The 22,653-nt window shown below is 47.4% G+C and overlaps 1 protein-coding gene across 3 annotated transcripts in view; it reads left to right on the plus strand.

Annotated features, from left to right (window-relative positions):
- The window catches only part of LOC138269392 (pyrimidine-specific ribonucleoside hydrolase RihA-like), a 359,115-nt gene that overhangs the window by 254,287 nt on the left and 82,175 nt on the right, over nucleotides 1-22,653 (plus strand). For all 3 annotated transcript variants that reach the window (XM_069218793.1, XM_069218792.1, XM_069218791.1), the window contains exon 4: nucleotides 9,313-9,424. In XM_069218793.1, coding sequence (XP_069074894.1) covers nucleotides 9,313-9,424 — 112 coding nt within the window. The remainder of the gene's footprint in view (nucleotides 1-9,312; nucleotides 9,425-22,653) is intronic.

Below are 22,653 nucleotides of genomic sequence, written 5' to 3' on the forward strand. Positions count from 1 at the left end.
CTAGGAGGATCATAGAAAGGACCTTTGGGGTTCTGAAGGCCAGGTTTAGGTGTCTGCATATGACAGGGGGATCCCTGATGTACTCACCAAAGAAGGTGTGCCAGATCATCGTGGCCTGCTGTATGCTTCACAATCTGGCATTGCGACGTCAGGTGCCTTTCCTGCAGGAGGATGGTCCAGATGGTGGTGTTGAAGCAGCTGTGGAGCCTGTGGAGAGTGAAGAGGAGGAAGACTCAGAGGACGACCCAGACAACAGGGACAGAGTTATCCAACAGTATTTTCAGTAGCACACAGGTAAGAATCACACACGCCATTTTAATTTTCCTGAATGCCACGTGCTTCTCAACATTGTCTATGACCCCCCAGTTATTTGAAACTGATGTTTGATTTTCCCTTCCCTTTTCAGTGCTGTATGACCCACTGCGTGACTTCTGCTTGGTTAGCCCATGGACTAATGCTTATTGATCTCGGTATGTGTTCAGCACAAAGTTTACAGTACATAATTGATCGGTAATGTGTTTTACATTTGTAAATAATACAGCCTGACTCCAGCATGATTTCAGTGCATTGCGTGATTTATTTTTGGTGCTAGATGATGGTACATGATATTCACAAGGTGATGGGTGGGGGTGGAGTAATGTCCATGGCAGAGTCCAGTTCTCAGTCTCACAGGTGCATTGTCCATATGCCTGAGGAAGGATGGAGCAGGGGCAGTTCAAGGTTGGACAGGGTGGCAATGTGGGACAGTGGGATGACTTCAGGGGGTATCTCATGCTGGCGGGGGTCTTGACATCCTACTCTGTCTTTTTTTTGGATCTCAGGCTCCTCTTGCGGGGTGGTTGTTCTTCAGCAGGAGGTGGGGTTCTGGTGGCCTGTCGTTGTGGTGGGGCCTCCTGTCCACTAGCGCCGGCGGAGGTGGTAGGCTGTTCCTGGTCCGGGCTAGTGACAGGGGCCCTGTGTGGTGCCACATGGTCCCGCAACGTGTCTTCTATCCGGTGGAGGGCCTGGACTATGCTCCCCATGGCGGTAGAGATGTTGGTGAGATGATTGTTGAACTCCATGTAGCGTTCCTCCTGCTGTGCCTGGATCTCCTGGAACCTGGCCAGTACCGTCGCCATCGTCTCTTGTGAGCGGTGGTAGGCTGCCATGATGGTGGTGAGGGCCTCTTGGAGAGTCGGTTCCCTGGGCCTCTCCTCCCCCCCCTGTCGCACAGCAGCCCTCTGAGTTGCCCTGTTTCCCCCGGACTCTGTCCCCTGGACGGTGTGCCCACTACCACTGCCCCCAGGTCCCTGTTGTTGTTGGGGTGGTGGGTTAGCCTGGGGGCCCTGTAGTGGCAGACACACCGCTGATTGACCTGTCCTAGAGACAGAGCCATGGGCCCGCTGGGTGGGAGCTGTGCTGTTGTTCACAGAGGGGGTTGGGTCTGCTGTGGCCTGTGTGTGGGGAAGCGACTGTCCAGAGGTCCCCGATGGTCCGGGCTGGTCATCAGGTTCCAGGTCGACAGAGCTGCTGTCATCACTGGGTGCCTCTTCCGGGGGTGGGATGGACATTTCTGGACCCTCCTGGCCGGTGTGTTGGCGTTCGGGTCCTGCATGGGGTAAGAGAGTATGGTTATTGTTTCTGTGTGTGCTATTGTGTGCGATTTATGGGTGCCCTTGTCCCCCAGTGCTGTCATTCCCTTGGGGGAGGTGTTGTGGGGGTGTTTGGGGGGGGGGGTATGTGCAGTGGTCATGCTTAGGTGATGGGTGTCCATAGTTTGTGGTGGCATGCAGGGGTTGGTGTTGGGTGGGTTGTGCTGGGGAGACATTCTCAGGGAGGATGTGTGATGGGGGGTTGGGGGTGAGGGTGGTGGTGGGGGTTGGCATGCTGGGGGGGGGTGAAGTAGTTGAGATTGTACTTACCAGAGTCCATTCCTCCGTGTACTCCAGCGAGGCCATCAGGATGCAGGATGTTTAGTACCTCTTGCTCCCATGCTGTGAATTCGGGTGGTGTGGGTGGGGGTCCCCCGTCAGTCTTCTGCACTGCGATGTTTTGTCGCGAGACCATCGAGCGCACCTTTCCCCGTAAGTCGTTCCAACGTTTGCGGATGTCCTCTCGATTTCTGGGATGCTGTCCCACCGCGTTTACCCTGTCCACGATCCGCTGCCATAGCTCCGCCTTCCTGGCTATAGTGGTGTGCTGCACCTGTGAGCCGAAGAGCTGGGGTTCAACTCTTATGATCTCCTCCACCATGACCCGGAGTTCTTGGTCCGAAAAGTGTGGGTGCCTTTGGGGTGCCATGGGGTGGTGTGGATGAGGTGTGGGGTGGTGTATATGGTGAAGAGTGTGTTGGTGTGTGGTGCTTTGTGCTTCTATGTGGTGTGTGTGATGGTGTAGTGTGCCTCTGTGTGATGTAGCTCTCTATTCTGTGATGTGTCTCTCTCTCCTTCGTCTATGATCTTCGGTCATAGGGGTTTGTGGGTGATGTGGGTGTGTGTTTTATAGTTGGTTGGATGTGTGGGAGTGTTGTTTGTATGTGTGTCAGGTGTGTGTATTTCAAATTGTCCAATGTAGCTCTGTTTTGGAGCTGTGTGTGTATTTTGACCGCGGCGGTGTGTACCGCCAATGGAATACCGCGGTTGAAAGACCGCCGCGTGGATTGGTGGGTCAGAATGGCATGGGCGTGTTTGTGTTGGCGTGACGGTGGAGGTTTGGTCATCTCCAGTTTTCCGCGGCCCGCTGATGAGGCGGCCTTCCCTGGATGTCGGGATTTTGGCGGTTTCGCCGTTGTGGGTCAGAATGACCGTGGCGGTTTACCGCGGACGCGGCGGTAGAATGGCGGACTTCTGACCGGCGGTAAGGGCCTTTTACCGCCGAGGTCAGAATGACCCCCTATATGTCTGGTCAACCTCCGCCCAATACTGTATGTGATGCTTGATCCTCCTAATTTTTCAGCTTCCAATATGACCCCTGACCAACGGCATGCATTCCACAAAAGGGATGAAAGGTACAGGCACATTGCGGAAGTGGATGCAGGATACCACAGGCCGGGAAGAAGGTTCTGCAAGGAAAAGGCAACTGGGGAATGGCATGCGTTCTCACACAGGGGATCTCCACAGCAGCGCAGGAAAAAAAGGACATTGTGGGCAAAACATCAGGGGTGCAGGGGGCCTCTGCAGCTCCAAGCCCCTCCACGTCAGGTGCACCTGTTAGAAGCCAGGCACCTGTGCAGCCACCTGCTGCGGTCATGAGCAACAAATGTGAAAGGGGCATGAGACAGGACATGGCAAACATAATGGCCAGACTGGACAGATTGGAGGAGAGTGCAGACAACGAGAAGATGTTGAAGTTCATCATGAAAAAACTTTAAAAAATGTAAAAACCTCATTCCACAACCTCACAGTTCCTTCCCCTCCCTTTTACTGTTGTACATAGTTTTAGATGGGTAGTATTAGGTTAGTGTAGGGTAGGCATAGGTTAGATTAAGTATAGTTGGGGGTGGGTTTTTGTAAAACATTTTTATTGTGGGGGTGTGTATATAAAAAAATATATATTTGTTTACGTCATAGGTTAGGTTAGTACATGTGTAGTTATAGTTTATGTTGTCCTACTTGTATCCTGTCTCTTAAGGGGGGTGGGGGGACAGTGTTTAGAGTATGGTGTTACATGTAAGATAAGGTTAGAATAGATTCAATAGGTGTAGTTGTAAGATAAGTTAGTTTAGGTTAGTTTAGTGTAGGGTAGTTTTTAGGGTAGTAATAGATATATGGTTGGTAAACTTTTACAATAAATCCTGTTTCTATTAGACTAGTTTTTTTTAAAGTTGATTGAGTGTCTGGGAGCTCTGATGTGTGCACTGGCCAAGTTGGAGGAATGGCCTAGGTTATGCTTATGGTCTTGATTTCCAAGGATTATCGTGTGCATCCCCTATGACCAAGGAGCTGTCAGATTGGCTGATAAATAACATCAGCCAGTTCATACATTTGCCCTCCACTGTTCCAGCCATTCACAATGTATACTTTATCTTGGACAGGTAAGTATGGAACTTCCAACTGTCATCCATCGGTGGGGTCCTGCCGTTTCATTTGTGCCAAGTGTGGCACAGACAAATTGGAACTGTATCCTGCAACACTGCCCGGTGCCCATCACTGATAATGTTAGCTTCTTTTGTACCACACAAATTAGTTATGCTGGTACTTCCATCTGGGTAAATTACCATTGACCTGGTTCTGAGCCATACATGCCGTAGGTCAACTTCAAAGGATATCTGTTCAATATTTGTGTAGAATACTCAGTAAGCTGGTTGTAGCTGATAACACCATCATTCACCTTTCTCATGTTAGGATCCTAGTGTGTGACTTTGTGTCTGGTCTGACTGTACTGCACTTAAGTACTGATATTCTGTACTCATTGACATGGATCCACACAATGCGATGATTTAGCTGAGTAGATGGATCACAGGTAAACGTTTTTTCAAATGCTATACAATATCCAGTTCACAAACCCCATGAGTGAACGTTAGCCATATGTAGCACAATCAGAGTCCAGGGTTGAGGGACATGTCATGATACATGGTTAGAAGTAGTGTGCATTAGTGAGGAGGTTAACAATTGCCAATTGGTAAGAGAGGACATTTCCTACTGTCACAACACTGGCATGATTTTAAGCCCAGAACTGAGGAGATACTGTCCATGTGAGACAGACTGGTGCTACCGGGTGCTTTTCCTTGTGAATGTTATTCCTTCCACATCTTCAACCTCTGATGTGTGTGGTGCCTCCTGTGCCATGGCTGGTGCTGTTGGGTGGCCACACACACTTCAGGGGAAAGAGATGTTGAGTCAAAGCTACCATTTGTGGGGAACACATAAGGCATCACTGCAGCAAGGAGGAACTGCTGAATTTTCACCACCGCAGCAACATCATGGTGTTAGGCAGCCATGTTTTCCCTGAGGGAGGCCACTTCCCGCTGTATGGACTCCAGGGTATTCTACATAGCCCCCAGCCTGTTGTCTGTTATGCTGCTGCCAGCTTGGGAGGGCAATTGTTGTAGCCTCTGCCTCATGACAGCAGCTATGTCGGCCAGGGACTGCTGGAGTCCAGGTAACGGGGAGTGGGTGCCTCTGATGGCAGCTCAGTTGTCCTTATTTAGACTGAGGCACCTCCACACTCTCTCTAAGCTGTCTGCCATGGTCTCCATCCCCACCTGCACCTGCTTGGCCAGCCCCCGCTGGACTCCTACCACTGTCCTCTGAAAAGTTATCTCTTGGTCCTCGGAGACCAGGGCTATGTCAGTACTGGCCGGTGGTGTGGGTTGGTAGCTGTCTGATTCATGTGGAGACCCCACAACGCTGTGTGTCCTCCCTGCAACTGGAGGTGGTGTCTGGAGGGATCCTAGCACATCCTGGAGAGTTTGTTCATTGATGGTTGGCAGCTGGTCATACATGTGATCTGTACAAATCCAGGACAGGCAGCTCAGCAATGAGGGAGTCCTCTGCAATAAGATAGTGTAAAGTCAATCATAGATTGTTGTGGTTGTTGACATGGCACATCATTTGTTTGCTACTGGAGGCTCAGTGACATGTTATTGTCCCAATATTATAGTTGTACATTATGTGTTGCATTGTGCATCACACATGGGTCAAGCTCACAAGGTATTTTGTGGCATATTTTGATTTTATTTTTCAAGTGGCACGACTCAGGGCAGCAGCAATATGTGTTCCACTCTACTGCACCAGTTTAACTATGCAGGGATGTGCCATATTTGCTTGAATACGGTACAGATCTGCAATGCCCCATGCACAGATTTGTTCTCCCTGCACCAACAAAGGCATTGTTGCAGCATGATGAAGGGGTGCCTGCCTTGAGGGGATGGTTTGTTTATGTGCAGGGAGGTGTCCCTTCCTGCGTGTGTACAAGCTATTTTTGCTAAGGTGGCATTTCAATTTATGTGCAGGGAGGCGTCCCTTCCTGCGTGTGTACAAGCTATTTTTGCTAAGGTGGCATTTCAATGTGTGCTGCAAGATGCAGCACATATGAAAAGGGCAATGCGAAAAGGAGGAAGGGAAGTATTTTGGCCAGATGCACCATCCTGACACCACCCCTGGGGTGGTATTGACTTCTGTCCTAGTCTCTGATGTCTAAGTTGTACAGATACAGGGGCTTTGACAATATGCAGTGGGTGTTGTCATGTCACAGCCTTATCCATACTATTTGCATGTCAATCAATCAATCAATCAATCAAAGAAATTTGTAGAGAGCGCTACTCACCCGTGTGGGTCTCAAGACATGTCCCTTCCAGGCAATGTGCTGCATATTTACATGATGGAGTATAGCCATAGTGAATGGCCTATGTCCACGCTGTGTATATGTTGGAGTGCATAACACCACCAACGCATCAGTACATATGTGGATTGGGTGGGTTGGGGCGTCTTGATTCAGGGTCTATGTGTCCCGATGCAGCCCTTTAGTATGCATTGAGTATGTCAAATGTGCCTCCCCCTTCTGCCATTTGTGGAATTCCAGATATTCCCCCTCGTCAATTTATCCTGCATTTGTGGTGGTTCTTGGTAGTCTGTGCTGTCCTGCAATTCCAGGGACCAGCTGCTCTGGGATGACTTCTGCAATCATCTCCTCCAGCACTTCCAGGTCCTCCTTTGGGGTGGGACTTTCACCTCCAGTCTGCAGTGCTGCCTTTCGGTTCCTGGCCAGTTTCTCCTTAGTCCTGTGCTTGCAATCGTGTCGGCGCTTCTTGCACTCAGTGTCAGTCCTCTTCACCTCTGCCACGCTGTTAACATTGTCTACTATTGCCTGCCATATTGCGTCTCTCCTACCAACAGGCAATTTGGAGGTGACGAAGAGCTGGTGTTGATGCTCCGTCACCTCTCTGACCAGGATGTCATGCTCCTCCTCACTAAAGTGACACTTGAGCTTTCTCTTTTCCTTCTCCGTGGACTTTTCTGGACCCTCCTGGCTGGTACGTGGGTAACTGGGGTCTCCCTGGGGTCTGGACTGAAAACTCCATTTTCTTTTTTAAATTGCAATTTTTCTGCTTGTGTGTTTTGTGTTTATAAGACTGCAGTGAAAAATAGCTTATATTGCTGCAAAACGGTTCAAGCGTCACTTTTGCAGCATTAGTGCCATATTTCCTAACGGCATATCGCAACGGTTAATGTCATTTTTTTACCCTAACCATTCCTTAGCGCCATTGTGCGTCATTTCTTAAATATGGCGCATGGATGGTGCTAGGGAATGACGCTAGTTTGCGTTAAAAATAATGACGCACATCTGCGCTAGTGCAGTTGTGTGTCATTTTTCTTAAATATGGGCCATTGTGTGTTGTGGTCATGGCTCTAATGGTATTTTCTCTAGACTTTGTGACAATGTATTCTCACTTTCCTGCTTTCTGGAGCTCAATTGTTGCTTATGATTCCTTCCTGCAGATGAGTTCAGTTTTGGGGTAGGATCTTCTTGGTCCTGGTACTGCATTTGTAGGGTCATCTGCCTGTTGCTCTTCAACAGACTTCTTCTTATTAAGCTTTTCTTAGAGCCTTTAGGACTTATCTCTTCTCCCAATTCACTTTTTCCGTTATTTTTCACTACTCAGTTCTCATCCGGCAGTATTAGCACCGTCCACTCTCCTTATTAGTCACTCAATCACTGCCTAAAGGAGTGCCTAGAGCAGGAAGCTACCTTCTGGCTTGACAGTACCTCTAGCTTCAAAAAGGGTGGAATATCTATGCCCAAAGACTCTTCTCCTTTCAACACTGCTTACAATGTTGAAAGATCAAAGCGCACAATGCAAGAACAATTGTGCGAGTTGCCCAGATGACTCCAATCCACTTAAACATCATGCATCCAGTCCTTAGCTTTCAGTGAACAAATCACTGTGTCCTGTAGTATTGATTCATTTCTGTTTAAATAAAATAAAAAAAACAATGATTGATAAAAGCAAATCCCAGGTCTGGAAAAGTTTTGTCTTCCACCCACAAGAAGTCACCCTGTATGTCAGGCCTGCCTGACATGCGATGGATGTGCTCTAGCAAAATTTGCCTTTTTAGAGCACTTGCCTGTCACTATCTTTTCCTTGAAAACGTTTTTGTCTTTTCTTACCATTGGACGGTTGTTGCCATATATCCTCTGAATACAGAAGCCTCATCAAGACCACATCCTTCTTTCTCTCCCTTTCTCGTTTCCATCATCCCAGGGGCATACTCAAAACTTTTTTAGAGCTGTAGCCCAGATTATGGAGCATATTTATGAGCCCCATTGTGTCACGCCTGCACCACACAACTTGGTGCAAATGTGCTACAACTTAAAATAGAGATTTAGAAACCACTTTGTGGGGCCCTGAGTGGCTCCATCCATTTGGAGTTAAGCAAAGCAGCGCAAATCGCTGTGTTGCCTTACATGTTGGGAAGGCCTTTCATGGGCATTGCATGGGTGTTCCCACGTAAATCCTAGGGTTTTTGATGCATTCTCATATTTACCAGAAGTGGTAGACCTTCAAATGCACCAAAAAGATGTGCCTCCTAAGGGGAGGGATAAAGAGAAAAAATATATTTATTTCTTTTTCTTACTTTCTTTTTCTATGTGTGTTGCATTCTGCAGCACACATAGAAAGTTGAACATGCCTCTCAGGATTGTTTTTGTGCAGGAAGATTTTTCTTCCTGCACAAGAAAATTGTGCATGCAACACAGCCACTCTTGCACCATGGTGAAATGGTGGCTCGGTTGGTGCTAGGCAGCCCATTGTGTGCCAGCCCTGTGGCAAGGACAGGAATGTACTGGATTGTAATAAATATGGCACATTCCAGCCCTTCTCTTGTAATGCAGCGCAGCAAGGTGACTTGCTGTTCTGCATTACAAACTCGTAAATAGGACCGTATATACTTAACCCAGAGGATTGGGGCCATTATTGGCTCAGAAAAGAAGTATACAGCTGCTAAATACTATAGGGAAATATGGGAACTGATTAACTTCTGAAACCCTTCAATAACCCCCAAACCCCTTCCCCAAACTTCCCTTAAGCAGAATGTGCCACATCTCTATGAATCAATCTTCCTTCACTTCACCTAGGCCAAACCTACACACCATTGATGTGTATGGACAGATACATATAACCTACATTATTTATACTCTGACCAAGCAATTCTGTTAAGTGCAAATGTGAGTTAAGAATATCATGCAAGCTCAATGGGAGAAGTTCCCTCTATTTCCCTACTACAAGGGTTCACATTTGAAGTACACTTAACCTTTTTTTAAATACTTCCTGAATCGATTAAATGAATCTCATGAATGCTTGTCTAATTCATTACTATGCATATTGTTTTATAGGTATCCTTAGTGGCCACTGGCCCCCTGACTAATCTGGCGATGGCTGTGAGACTGGATCCAGAATTTCCTAATAAACTTCAAAGTCTGTACATTATGGGAGGAAATATGGAATGTGAGTAGAAAACAGAACATCTGCCTTTGCACCTACAATATACAGAAGAATTAATCTAGTAAACATGCTGTATGAAGTCATGAAACATGACTTTCGGATTTTGGCAATGATCCTCTGCTGATGTAAACTTCATGATGTCCTATTCTCTATTGGCAGACTCGCCAAATACTCCATATGGGTTTAGAAAATTGGCCTTAGTAAAGTTTATGTGTACGTAACACAATCAGTAAGCCATTCAATTGACAATTGTAAGAAATTGGATTATTATTTGGGGTGGGTAACTATCCATGTCAAGGAATAATCAAAACCTTTGTTAGAGTGGATGAACCCTTAATGTCACTAAATTAGCCTGAGCTCAATCCCCTGGTTGGTATGGCACAGACTAGTCAGGACTAATTTACGGCAATTTGTAAATTATTTGTGCAGTACCAAAACAGTTCTAAAGTTGAAATGCCGAACAATAAAAATTTCAAACTGAATTACAAAAACAGAGTAAAGGTTAATAAACAAAATGGAACCAAAATAACAATAATCGAATAAGGGGAACCAGAAATATGAGCTTTTAAATGTTTAACAAGGAGTAGCACAAAGAAGCCAATGATATTGAGAGTCAATGACCACAGTAGACAGTGATCTAAGTGCAAACTTATGCTGGCAGTGATGGAGCGCCAGACACACCAACCAGGTTCATCATGATCAATGATTTTACTTTCTAACTTTAGTCCTTTAAGTCCCAAAGCACCATTTGAGTACACTTCTAAAGTCCCTCAGGACCTCGGGGGCAGTTAGAGACTCATAGGGTACCAGGCAGTTGCCAACAGCAAGGTTTAATCCAGGTACAGTTGCCAATCGTCATTTGGGCAGGTACAGGAAAGGCCTCTTGTAGCTTGTTGTATATCTGTAGCTTGAACAGGAGGTTAGCCTCATGACCCTCAGAGTCCACTTCCTGAGCCACTTGTACCCACTGTGGGCACTTTCAAGATGGCAAAAGTCTTCAGTTATACTCAACCCTGCTCTGAGGGCTGGGGTGCGTTGGGGGTATCCTGTGGTATCCGAGTTTCCTATCACATCTAGCACTTAAATCCAGTTTGAAGCAGCCACGTTACCCACAATAAACCCAGAATCATAAGTCTGTTAGGACAAAAACAGGGTTTTCCAGCAACCAGACAGTGTATACACCAGAATTGTTTTGGCATTCTGTTTCCTTCCTATCAAATGTGCCCCAATTGTTTTGTGTAAACCCTGGAAACAGTAGCCTTGTAGGACAAAAGCAGGGTTTTCCAACAACCAGACAGTGGATACCCAAGAATTGTCTTGGAATCCCGTTTTCTTCCCTTCAAGTGTTAAATGTAAACCCCAGCAGACCTGTCAAGCAGGATTTGACAATCCAGCAGGATTTGACACAGTAATGTCAAAAGTGATGCCCATAGCCCCCACTCTGCATATTCTGTGAGGTTTAGAAGAGTCATCCCTTCACATTCAGGTCAGCCTGTCAATCACAGGGACCTATTATGTAGCTTCTGGGAGGAATTTCATACATTTTTTTTTTTGTATTTTTATTGTTTTTTAATTTTTTCAGTCCCTTTATGCAAACCAGTGCAATATATCAAAGGCAGCCCATCATAAAGCAGAACCACATAGAATACTAATAGCATACATAACAAAAATAGCATTGTTATAAGGTAATATCTAATTTCTATGTTCATATGTAGCATCGTCTCAGTGTATGGTTCAAAAGTTGAGTAAACTGTAATATTTAAACAATGACCTTGAACACCCCTCCTAGCCGTTGTCTAGTAGTTTAATTTCACCCTCTCAACTCAAAGGTGACTGCCTGTTGGCTATTGCTGTACTACACAATATCATCCAATGGCCCACCACTCTTCACATCATGCCCTCTGGAGTTCTCAGTTACTCTGGTAAGAGAGACCCAGGTGCTTCCTCCCCCTGCTCAGTAAAGGTGCTACTAGCACAGCCTAATCATCAGCCATTAGCTTTCTGCACATACCCCGTTGTTCTTCCGCTTTCTTTGCAGACTCTTCAGCTAATACCCATGTCTTGAATTCCACCTCCGACCTACTACCCGAGACCCCCAATGCATTCCAATTGCCTTTTTGGCAATGAACAATCTGAGGTCTATAAACCTAGAGCCTATCTTTTGAGTTGGTGGCCTGGGATACAGGTTCAACATACACGCTTCTATTTTCCAAAGATGTGTGTAATGAGTTGTTGATTCTAGGTCCTGCATTACCCAATGCTAAAAGTCAGTTATTATCAGGTGTGTTCAGACCATACGTATAAAGTCAACAAGCACCATAGGCAAGTCTTAATTGCAATTCCTGCTTTTACTTTCAGTCTATAGGGTGTCAGGTCATTAGTGTGGAGGCAGTTAAGCTGGGTATATATGAATCCAGTGCTTCCGCATACTGAAAACATGCTGCAATAAGGTAGTCCATTCCATATCTGTCAATCCTCTTCCCAGGTTGCCCTACTCCTATCTGTGGGCACCATCGACATTTAGAACTTGGTTTATATAACTAGGAGATCAGCTTTCACCTATTCAGAAATGTGAGAGTGTCTGCAAAATGTCATGTGATGGGGGTTCCACCAGCCACCCCCATCAAGTAGCATGTACAACCTAAAGATTGCACCATAAGTCAAGAACTGGGAACCCAGCAAGCCATCCACCTCTGTTCTGGGTGTGAAACTCCACAGCTCCTTATTTGTATAGCAATCCTCTGTAGTAAGCAACCACACCTATTTCCATTGGTCCATCCTCCGAGTAGTGAAATATCCACCACTATCTGTAGAGAGACCCACCAGCAGTAGTGCAGGGGCATATAGGAGCCGGTCTCTGGCTTTCTTAACTACCTTCTTCCAAGTCAGCAGTGCAGCGGCAGTCATCTTAGTGGGCACTGCTCCTCCTGTCTTCCTACCTAACAGGAGGGTCTCTCCATTTCGAACCTCCCCTAGACATCCCAGCTCCTCCCACCTCACACCAACAAACCACTGGGCTGTCCACTGCAATTGCGCTGCAGCATAGTAGAGATGAAAGTCTGACATGGCCAACCTTTCAGTGGGTCACTGGAGAAGGCGAACTGAAATCCTCCCTCATCCAGAATCCCAGATCAATTCCCTCAGGAGTGTACTTATGTCCCTGGACCAGCAATGGGAACCCAGATTGGTAGATTTGCAAAGAAATATGAGACGGGGGAGCATCACTATTTTAGTTAACAGCACCCTAGCCATGAGGGGGAGGCGCAGCGCATGGCAGGATACCTCTTCAGTGACAGAGGGCAACCATTTCTGGTGCATTTGCCGGTCTTAATTTGGGGCCAGTATTAGTTGTTCATTGTGCACTTAGGCCTTCAGCCCTGCGTAAAAGAGTAACACCCACTTTTCCTATCCCACTTCAAAGTTCACCTGTTGCATAGTGGCTATGAAGTAAGGTCAATGTATTCTATTGAAGTCCTTATATAAGTCAATCAATCAATCAATCAATCAAGAAATTTGTATAGCGCGCTACTCACCCGGAGGGTCTCAAGGCGCTGGGGGAGAGGGACCGCTACTGCTCGAACAGCCAGGTTTTGAGTTGCCTCCTGAAGGAGAGGTGGTCTTGGGTCAGACGGAGGTGGATGGGGAGGGAGTTCCAAGTCTTGGCTGCCAGGTAGGAGAAGGATCTTCCTCCCATGGTGGCTTTTCTAATGCGTGGCACGGCGGCGAGGGCGTGGCTGGTCGATCGTAGCTGGCGGGTGGGAGTGTAGAATGTCAGGCGGTTGTTGAGGTACCTGGGGCCCAGGTCGTGGAGGGCCTTGTGTGCGCGGGTGAGGAGGCGGAACGTGATTCTCTTGCTGATGGGGAGCCAGTGCAAGTCTCTCAGGTGTCCGGAGATGTGGCTGTGTCGGGGGATGTCAAGGATGAGGCGTGCAGAGGCGTTCTGGATGCGTTGGAGTCTTTTCTGTAGTTTGGCCGTGGTTCCGGTGTAGAGGGTGTTACCGTAGTCCAGTCGGCTGGTGATGAGTGCCTGGGTGACCGTCTTCCTGGTTTCGGTGGGGATCCATCGGAAGATCTTTCGGAGCATGCGTAGGATGTTGAAGCATGATGATGAGACGGCGTTGACTTGTCTGGTCATCGAGAGGGAGGAGTCCAGGATGAAGCCCAGGTTGCGTGCGTGGTCCGTTGGTTTGGGTGCGCTGCCCAGGGCAGGGGGCCACCAGGAGTCGTCCCAGGCAGAGGGTGATGATCCAAGGATGAGGACTTCCGTCTTGTCTGAGTTCAGTTTCAGGCGGCTGTTCATCATCCACTCGGCTACGTCTTTCATCCCTTCGTGCAGGTTGGCTCTGGCGGTGGCTGGGTCGTTGGTGAGGGAGAGGATCAGCTGGGTGTCGTCGGCGTAGGAGATGATGTTTAGGTTGTGATGGCGTGCGATGGCTGCGAGGGGGCTCATGTAGACGTTGAAGAGGGTGGGGCTGAGTGATGATCCTTGTGGTACGCCGCAGATGACTTCGGTGGCCTCGGATCTGAACGGGGGGAGGCGAACTCTCTGGGTTCTTCCGGTGAGGAACGAGATGATCCACTCTAGTGCCTTCTCTTGAATTCCGATGTTGCTGAGGCGCTGCACTAGGGTGCGGTGGCAGACAGTGTCGAACGCTGCGGAGAGGTCCAGGAGGATGAGGGCCGCTGTTTCCCCGTTGTCGAGCAGGGCTCGGATGTCGTCAGTGGCTGCGATGAGGGCGATCTCGGTGCTGTGGTTGGCTCGGAAGTGTAGAAAGGACCACCACATTTGGGTAGTTCTCCAGTAGGGTCTCTTTTTGTACCCTGAATAATCAGCGTATGTTTAGAGAGGTGTTGCGAGGAGATATACACCCATTCTGATCCTGATGTATCATGGCACTATGGTGTGGATATAGCCTTACTGCTAAGATTGTACTGAGAATCTTATAGTCTAGGTGCAACATAGACAAAGGCCTATACTAGACCACGTTTGTTGGATCTTTGTGAGGTTTAGGGACCAAGAGCAAAGGGGCCTCTTTAGAGTCAGGAAGCATTCCTTTTTCAAAAGCTTCCACATAAATAGCAACCAGGAAAGTTGTTAAGATCATAGAGTATAGTTGATAAAATTCCACTTGCCCGATCTGACCTCCTCAGTATAAGAGATAGACAGATATTTCCTGTTCATGTACTGCCACGGTCACTCTTGAAGGGCTAAGTATTGTTCCCTCAAGGATGACCGCTATGTCATTTGCAGCATCTCGTTCTAGGTGGTAGAGGTCCCCCTCCATCTCTAGGTGGTCCTAACCCCCATATTTCTGTATGCACAACCTGTGCAGAACAACTCTAAATCCTTCCCATTCTGTGTAGATGTGGGCTGTGGAATGTTGATTATGCTGAAGGTAATCCCTTATGACATCTGCTATTATGTTTCATGTCGCTGTGTCGTGTGGGAGCTGGTGGGGAGTGTCCTTTGTTGGAATCAACGTCCAGCACCAGTCCCAGTGTAAACGAAGGAGATGTAGGTTATGACCAGAAATTGTGCAGAATAAGTATTCAGCGGATTTAGTAGCTTCCCCAAGGATTTGGGTTCTCAATAGTGCATCTAAATGCACATGTAAATCGTGCATTGGTGATTAGAAACAGTATTCCTGGCATCCAGGGTGAAAAATTCACCAAATATCATGCAGTTCCCAGGTTGTTCCCAAGTATCTGAAATCTTTGGTGAGTTTAATAGTTGTGGATTCAGGAAGTGGGTGTGTCATTCTGACTGGGCACATCTGCTTTGTAGTTATATTTCACCACCAGCAACTTGGGCGACTGCGCACCTTTTGCTAATATCATAGTTAATGCCTCTAGGAATTGTTGTTGGCTGACATTCAGAGTGAAAAGGCTTCTTAGCCTCACCCTCATGCCATCTAATCTCCCCAGGACCAGCACATACCTGCCCTCCCTATCTATGTGGGTGGTTGTAGCCTTGAAGGAGGCCGCTGGTTTTATCCAGATTAATGCTTTCAGGCAGATGCTTAGCATGCCATGTAATATACCTAGCCTTTCCATCGCCTCCTCAACTTTGGCACCTCTGCATGTGCTAGGTGCATTTCTTGCAACACTCCAATGTCCACCCCTCTCAATTTGATTTGTTTCTCAAGGCTCCCAATGCCCCTCACGTTCCATGTGAGGATGGTATATTTGCCCGGTGACTCAGCCATTCGTATTGCATATTGTGCTGTGTGGGTATGACCTCATTGGCTGCCTCAAATATTTGTTGTATAACTGGCTTATTAGGCCATGTGAACAAGCCAAAAACAATCCCCAACTCCCAAACCTCAGAGGTGGCAGCCACCTTTTGCTCAGCAATGTTCAACTGTGGAAAGGTTTTATTGTTTGTACTCCCTAACTTGTGGGCATCAGAGAAAGTGAGGGGAGTTCAATCTTCAATATGTCAGTTTTGCCAAATCTGCCATTGCATAAATTGCAAGATTACAAGAGCCTCATCCATGAGGGTCCCTTCACAGGGAAATCACCCCAGTGTCGGTTCAATGTATTGTGCCCAAGCTAGCACCAAGAGACTGCAGTCACTTCTAATATCTTGTGCTTCCCATCACTTGGTTTAGCTAATGGTAATCTACTGTTTTGGAGTTTAGCCTGGGTCTGGCTTGCGCCCCCTCTATAATATGAGCCTGGTCCAGAACTGTACATTTGCAGGTCTTCTTGGTTTTTCTTAGGAGAGTTTGAGGACAAAGCACAAAATGTAGATGCCATTTCTGCATCATCTGTCTAAGACTGCAATGCCTATTCCCTTGATGGTTGATGGAACATTGTCCTGCCATTTTCGTTTGTGCTTCAGGAATGGAGTCTGTCAGCAGATTCCGACATTTGTTCCAGACTTGTATTTTTCAAACCAGTTTCACGCATCAGAGGTTGCATCAAAGAAGTGGGTCTACTCATCCACCATGATCTTTAGCAGTCCCGGGAAAAGAAGCATATAAATTATGCCTGCCTGTGGTTCCCTCTTGACCTCCAAAAATGTGTTCCGCTTACATTGCACTGCCAAGGTATATTCAGGAAAAATGTTCACCATGCTACTCTACACTCACATATCTGCATTGTTGTGCGCCTTCTGTATGACAAGTCTCTCTCCTTGTAGTGTAGGAAGTGGGCTACAACTGTTTGGGGCTATGCCTCTGTTGGCTGGGGCATGCCAGTACTTAATGTGCCCTCTCTAACAAGAAATGTAAGAGACCCCATGTGGCTACCTCTGTCGACAGCTAGTGCTCCAAATATTGTACCATGTCTGTGTCTTCCATATTCTTAGGGAGGCCTATCACTTTGCCACGTTCTTGGGGAGGCAGAGAAATCAGAAGGGTAATTAGGCCCTTCTGATTTCTCTGCTCATTTGTTTAGGCTTGTTACCTTGTCTGTTAGTTCTGCCATCTGCATCTGGAGCATGGCCACCACCGTGTACACTGCACTCACAACTTGTTTGTTCCTTTTGACTTTGTCCACTAACTTACAAAGGACATCTTGCAGGATGCCCAAATCATTCACTACCTTGTCTATTTTAGAGTCAATGGCTTCCCTGGAACTATTGACACCCTCTAAAATCCTGTTCAGTTTGTCATTGACATGAGATGTTCTGAGGCCACTAGGGCCTGCCTGAGTCTTCAGGTCCTCAATGTGATGTGGGGTGCTGTCGAGGCCAGGGTGCACCCCTGGTTCCTTTGTTAACCTGGTTGTTCCCTTGTTATAGCGCCAGACATGGTCACCAGCTATTAGAAACCGGGTCTCTAGTTGGCAGCGCTAAGCACCCTTTCCAAGTAGGGACCACAGCTCTAGTCAGGCAGAAGCCGCTTGGGTGAGAAGTCGATGCAATGAGAGCGGCAAAGCAAGGCAGAGGCTGCTCGAGTGAGGTTGATGTGATGTGAACGGCAAAGCAGGTCATGGACTTCTCGGCGGAAGTTGTTGCAATGAGTGCAACAAAGCCATGAAGAGACCACTTGGGTGTAGTTGGTGCAATGAGAGCAGAAAAGCAAGGCACAGGCTGCTTGGGTGACGTTGATGTGAGTGGCAAAGCAGTTCGAGAACCACTCAGGTGAAGTTTTTCGGATGAGAGTGGCAAAGCCAGGCAGAGGGCTGCTCGGGAAAGTTAATGCGTTGAGAGTTGCAACGCAAGGTAGAGGCCGCTCAGGTGAGGTTGATGTGTTGTGATCCGAGCAGCAAAGCAGGTCAGGAGCTGCTCAGGTGAAGCTGTTGTGATGAGAGCAGCAAATCCAGGCAGAAGCCACTTGGGGGAAGTCAAACAATTGCAAGCAATGAAGGGAAAGCAGGACCACTTGGAAGCACTCTGGGCTTGGAGATCGAGTCTTGGGTTGCCTGGCAGAGATCAGCAGGCAGCAGGGTTGCGCAACCAAACAGGGCAGCGTTCCTGAGAGCAGTCAGTCCTTGCAGAGTGGCAATCCTGGACACAGCAGCACTTACTCAAGCAGCGTGTCTTGAGTCCAAAAGTGTACTGACTTGAGTTAGTCATTGGCCCAATATTTATATCAAAAAGTACCTTTGATGTGTGGGGTGACTACAAATGAGTTCTTGTGAAGTATGAAGTGCATATGTCCCCCTTTCAGGTCAGCATCAGCTCCAGAGGGAGGTAATCAACCCCTTTGTGTGGACTCCAGACACTACCCCTCTGAGGTGTAGGTGTGAGCCCTTACCAACCACCTCCCCGAGAAGACTCAACAGTATGCAGATGCATGCTGACGCAGTGGAGTATCCTGTGTTGTGTGTGTCTGAAGGGAATGCACAAATGTAGCTGTCTCCTAACTCAAGTCAGATGTGTATTGGAGATAGCCTGTGGGCACACAGGGCAGTGTCTGCAGAGAAATGCCTACTTTCTAAAAGTGGCATTTCTAAAATAGTAATAATAAGTCCGACCTCACCAGGAGAGAGGATTCATTATTACCATTCCAAAGGTACTAAACATGTTGCAGCTACTCCTCTCAGATGAGGAATTACAGCTTAGAGGTAATTCCCAATGCAGGTCCTTCCTTTTGCTTACATAGCACCCTGGCCTATGGGCTACTTCAGGCCTGCCCTAGGGGTGACTTGAATGAAAGAAAAGGAGAGAGTAAGGCTTGGTAGAGGTTTTAAATACCAAGTCAGGGTGGTAGTTAGACTGTGCACACATGCACTGCTGTGGCAGGTGTGAGACATATTTACAGACCTACTTGAATGGGTGGCATAATTAGTGCTGCAGGTCCACTAGTAGCATTTAACTTACAGGCCCTACATATAAGGTATAGCACTCTACAAGGGACTTACAGATAAGTTAAAAATGGCAATTGTTGATATGCCAGTGTTACCATGTTTTTAGGGGAGAAGTGCATGCACTTCAGCACTGGTCAGCAGTGGTAAAGTACGCAGAGTCCTAAGGCCAACAAAGAAATACAGCAACAAAACAGAAAGTAAAGGCAAAAGGTTAGGGATAGACTTAAGGATGCCAGGTCTAACACCAGCTCTTCAAAACCAAGTGCATGGGTGTCCCCTAGAGGTAGAGCTTCCCTAGATTGAATTCTGCCCGTTTATTGGCATCCTTTTCACAGTAGGAGGGGCTTCTTAGCCTTCCCAATCCACTCTGCTAAGCTGGCCTCCAATGGCCTTCCACAGTGCTAATCTCAGCTGTTGCAGCACTGGCCCCTGGGGACCCTCCAAGGTCATCAGCTTTTTTGGCCGCAATGCTCCCAAGAGGCGCTTCCGGCCTCAGGTCTTGCTGACCCATGTAGTCAAAGGAAAAGCCCAGGTGGGTGCTCAGAACCGAACTGCACTGGTGTCAACTTCCCCAGTACATGGCTCCCCAGTCTCCACTGGGTTCTCACCAGATAGAGGAGGAGTTCCTCACTTCACCAGAAGGCCTCCGACCAGCCTCTCGTCACCTTAGACAGGTCCCCGTGGTTTGGAGCTGCTGTGGTATACAAGGTGCCACCTCCTCCACTCTGTGGCCTGCTCACACTCTCTTGTTGATACGTGCTCTGTCCATCCTTGGAGACACCACCAGCACATAAAGTTCAGAGAGCGCAATTCTGACTCCCCCAGCCCGTGTGGATATACTGTATGAATGATGATGCCGAGGTGCTCAGTGGCAGCTCAATGCCAAACCACAATTTTCTGCCGAGATTGGCCTTGCTGCCCCAGAAATTTCACAGCTTATTCACATTCATTTACATGCTAATCACTGGCTGAGACAAGCTGGAGAGCAAATGCAAATTATCCTCCAGGAACATCAGGCTGGGAAAAGGTAACATTGTAAGTTAATATTTATTGAAAATACAACTTCCCCATTCAATTGGATTTTAAAAGCTGATACAAGTAGTTGTTTAATTATTCTCACGTCTGTATTGGGATGTTAATCAGTACTCTGGTTTTCTACATAGGAGAGACTGGCCTGCCACAGGGAAAAATAACTTTCAGGTGCTAGTCACTGTAATGACGTTCACAATAAGGAGCATATTTATAAGCCCCTAGTGCCACCGTGCACCACATTAGCGTCATTTTTTTTACGCTAATGTGGCCCAACGAGGCCAAAATCCTAGCGCAATATTTACAAAGTGGTGCAATGCATGCATTGAGCCACTTTGTAACCCTTTGTGCTACATTATGCCTGCACCAGGCAGAATGTATGCAAAGGGGCTGTTCCCCTGTTAGGGGGGCTGAAAAAATGGCACAAGGAAATCTAAGAGATTTCCATGCATCATTTTGTACGGCACTTTTAACACCTGCTCAGAGCAAGCGTTAAAAGGCGGCTTCCATTTTTAATAATGGGCCCCTATGTATTCTGCAGAAGAAGAGACAATATTTTGGTGCTATTCCTGCACGGTACATCAATAGCGTTATGAAAATAACGCTATTTCCCCCTACTTTGCACCATGGTGCGCCGTATTTTAAATATGATGCACACATGGTGGCGGTAGGGGGGCACAAACAAAGTGGCGGTGCACTCAGTGCAGCACCACTTTGCAGAATTCTGTTCCTAATTTTCTACATTTCCTACTTTTAAATACCATGCACCCTTTTTGGGCTAAAAGGCCTACATAGGGGTAACATATTATTATTTAAAAGGGAGGTTTTGACTGTCAAAAGGGTTTATTTGGACACACTTACAGTGCTTACACCACAAAGTCAAGCTACACAGGGTAGGCCTGAAGCCTTGTTTGCACTGCACTGTAGTGGGGGATTTTCACTTCCAGGCGGTGGGTAAACTTTCTGCCTTATATTAGAGCTTATAGGATAATTTAATATGCCAGTTAGAAGAGTGCCAATTCAACCATCCTTAAAGGGGGAGCACACTATAGATTAGCAGAAGTAAAGTGTACAGCATTTTAAAGGCATAAAAAGTATAGGATCATGCAAGAGGTGTAATATCTAGGATGACCATGCAGAAAAATACAGGTTTCCTATAACAAGCAATCTTTTTTTAGAAGATGTTCCATTTTGTTATAAACAAAAGAACTCTAATTCCTTTTCTTCATAACAGTACAGGAAAGCGGAAAAGGACATCTTTGGTTTAGGTTTTACTTGTAATGCACTTGCACTTTTCATGGAAAGTATTTTGCCTAGCTGATGCAAAATACTTCGAGTCAGACCCCCACCCCCAGCTGCTGGCTTGATGTGTTTCAAAACAGCCAGCCTTAGACCTGAGACATAGTTAATCACATCTTTCAAAATCCCATGGGAGTATTTTAGTCTTACCGAAAGACTATTGTATATCTGAAGTCAGTTGAAAAGTTGTTCTGCAGCCCGGAAGAGTGAGCAGTGACAACTGAATCTGAAAAAGAATGTTACAGAAAAAAAATATTTTGCTTAATTTCCTGCAACAACAACAAAATAATGGAAGGAATGAACAAATTAATCTCAGCCAATGGCTGGCACTCCGGACACGTTCCAGGGATTCATTTGTTGCCCTCTATGCTGCTGTAGACCGAGATCAGCATAAGCATAAGTCAGCCTTGTCCTACTCCAAGAGAAACAATGATGCCACTCTTCAGATGCATTTGTTTGTGCTAACTCCTTTGTGCTGCTAGCCAAATAAGTATTGTCAAAACCAATAGGTTTAATGTTTGTACAGTCTGATCCATGAACTTGATATGAAATGTATACTATACATCTATCATTGGTGATAGAGAAGATGTTAATATTTATGGAGTTGTGCTTCAAGAGGCCACAAAGGAGGGTGGAAATTTAGTGGGAGCAAAATATCCCCTAGTTTCAACTCGAAACCACTGATTCAGTTTTACATGGGAGTTTCCCCTCTGTGTCCACACAACAGGATGGGAAAATATAGGTGGTCATTCTGACCCTGGCAGTCTTTGACCGCCAGGGCGGAGGACCGCGGGAGCACCGCCGACAGGCCGGCGGTGCTCCAATGGGGATTCCGACCGCGGCGGTAAAGCCGCGGTCGGACCGGCACCACTGGCGGGCTCCCGCCAGTGTACCGCCGCCCCATAGAATCCTCCACAGCGGCGCAGCTTGCTGCACCGCCGCGGGGATTCTGACCCCCCCTACCGCCATCCAGATCCCGGCGGTCCGACCGCCGGGATCCGGATGGCGGTAGGGGGGGTCGCGGGGCCCCTGGGGGCCCCTGCAGTGCCCATGCCACTGGCATGGGCATTGCAGGGGCCCCCATAAGAGGGCCCCTACATGTATTTCACTGTCTGCCGCGCAGACAGTGAAATACGCGACGGGTGCAACTGCACCCGTCGCACAGCTTCCACTCCGCCGGCTCGATTCCGAGCCGGCTTCATAGTGGAAGCCTCTTTCCCGCTGGGCTGGCGGGCGGTCTGAAGGCGACCGCCCGCCAGCCCAGCGGGAAAGTCAGAATTACCGCCGCGGTCTTTCGACCGCGGAACGGTAATCTGACGGCGGGACTTTGGCGGGCGGCCTCCGCCGCCCGCCAAGGTCAGAATGAGGGCCATAGTCTTTTCTGGGGCAAACATCATTCTTTTAACTATTACAAAGGGGTATGGACCCCTGGATGACCAATAAGCAACAATGCAACAGCTCGCCATATTGAATATCGATTTTCAGTATAAAGCATGCAAGGAAAGACATGCCTTAAAAACACACAGGATACGAAACATACACTAATGAACACAACCGACATAAGTTCAGCTATGTGCTGTTTATTGGCAACACAATTAAAAATATGGACAACCTGAATACAACTTTTCAAAAATGACAGTTGTTTT

The sequence above is a fragment of the Pleurodeles waltl genome, chromosome 2_1, assembly GCF_031143425.1.
Source record: "Pleurodeles waltl isolate 20211129_DDA chromosome 2_1, aPleWal1.hap1.20221129, whole genome shotgun sequence".
Lineage (NCBI taxonomy): Eukaryota > Metazoa > Chordata > Amphibia > Caudata > Salamandridae > Pleurodeles > Pleurodeles waltl.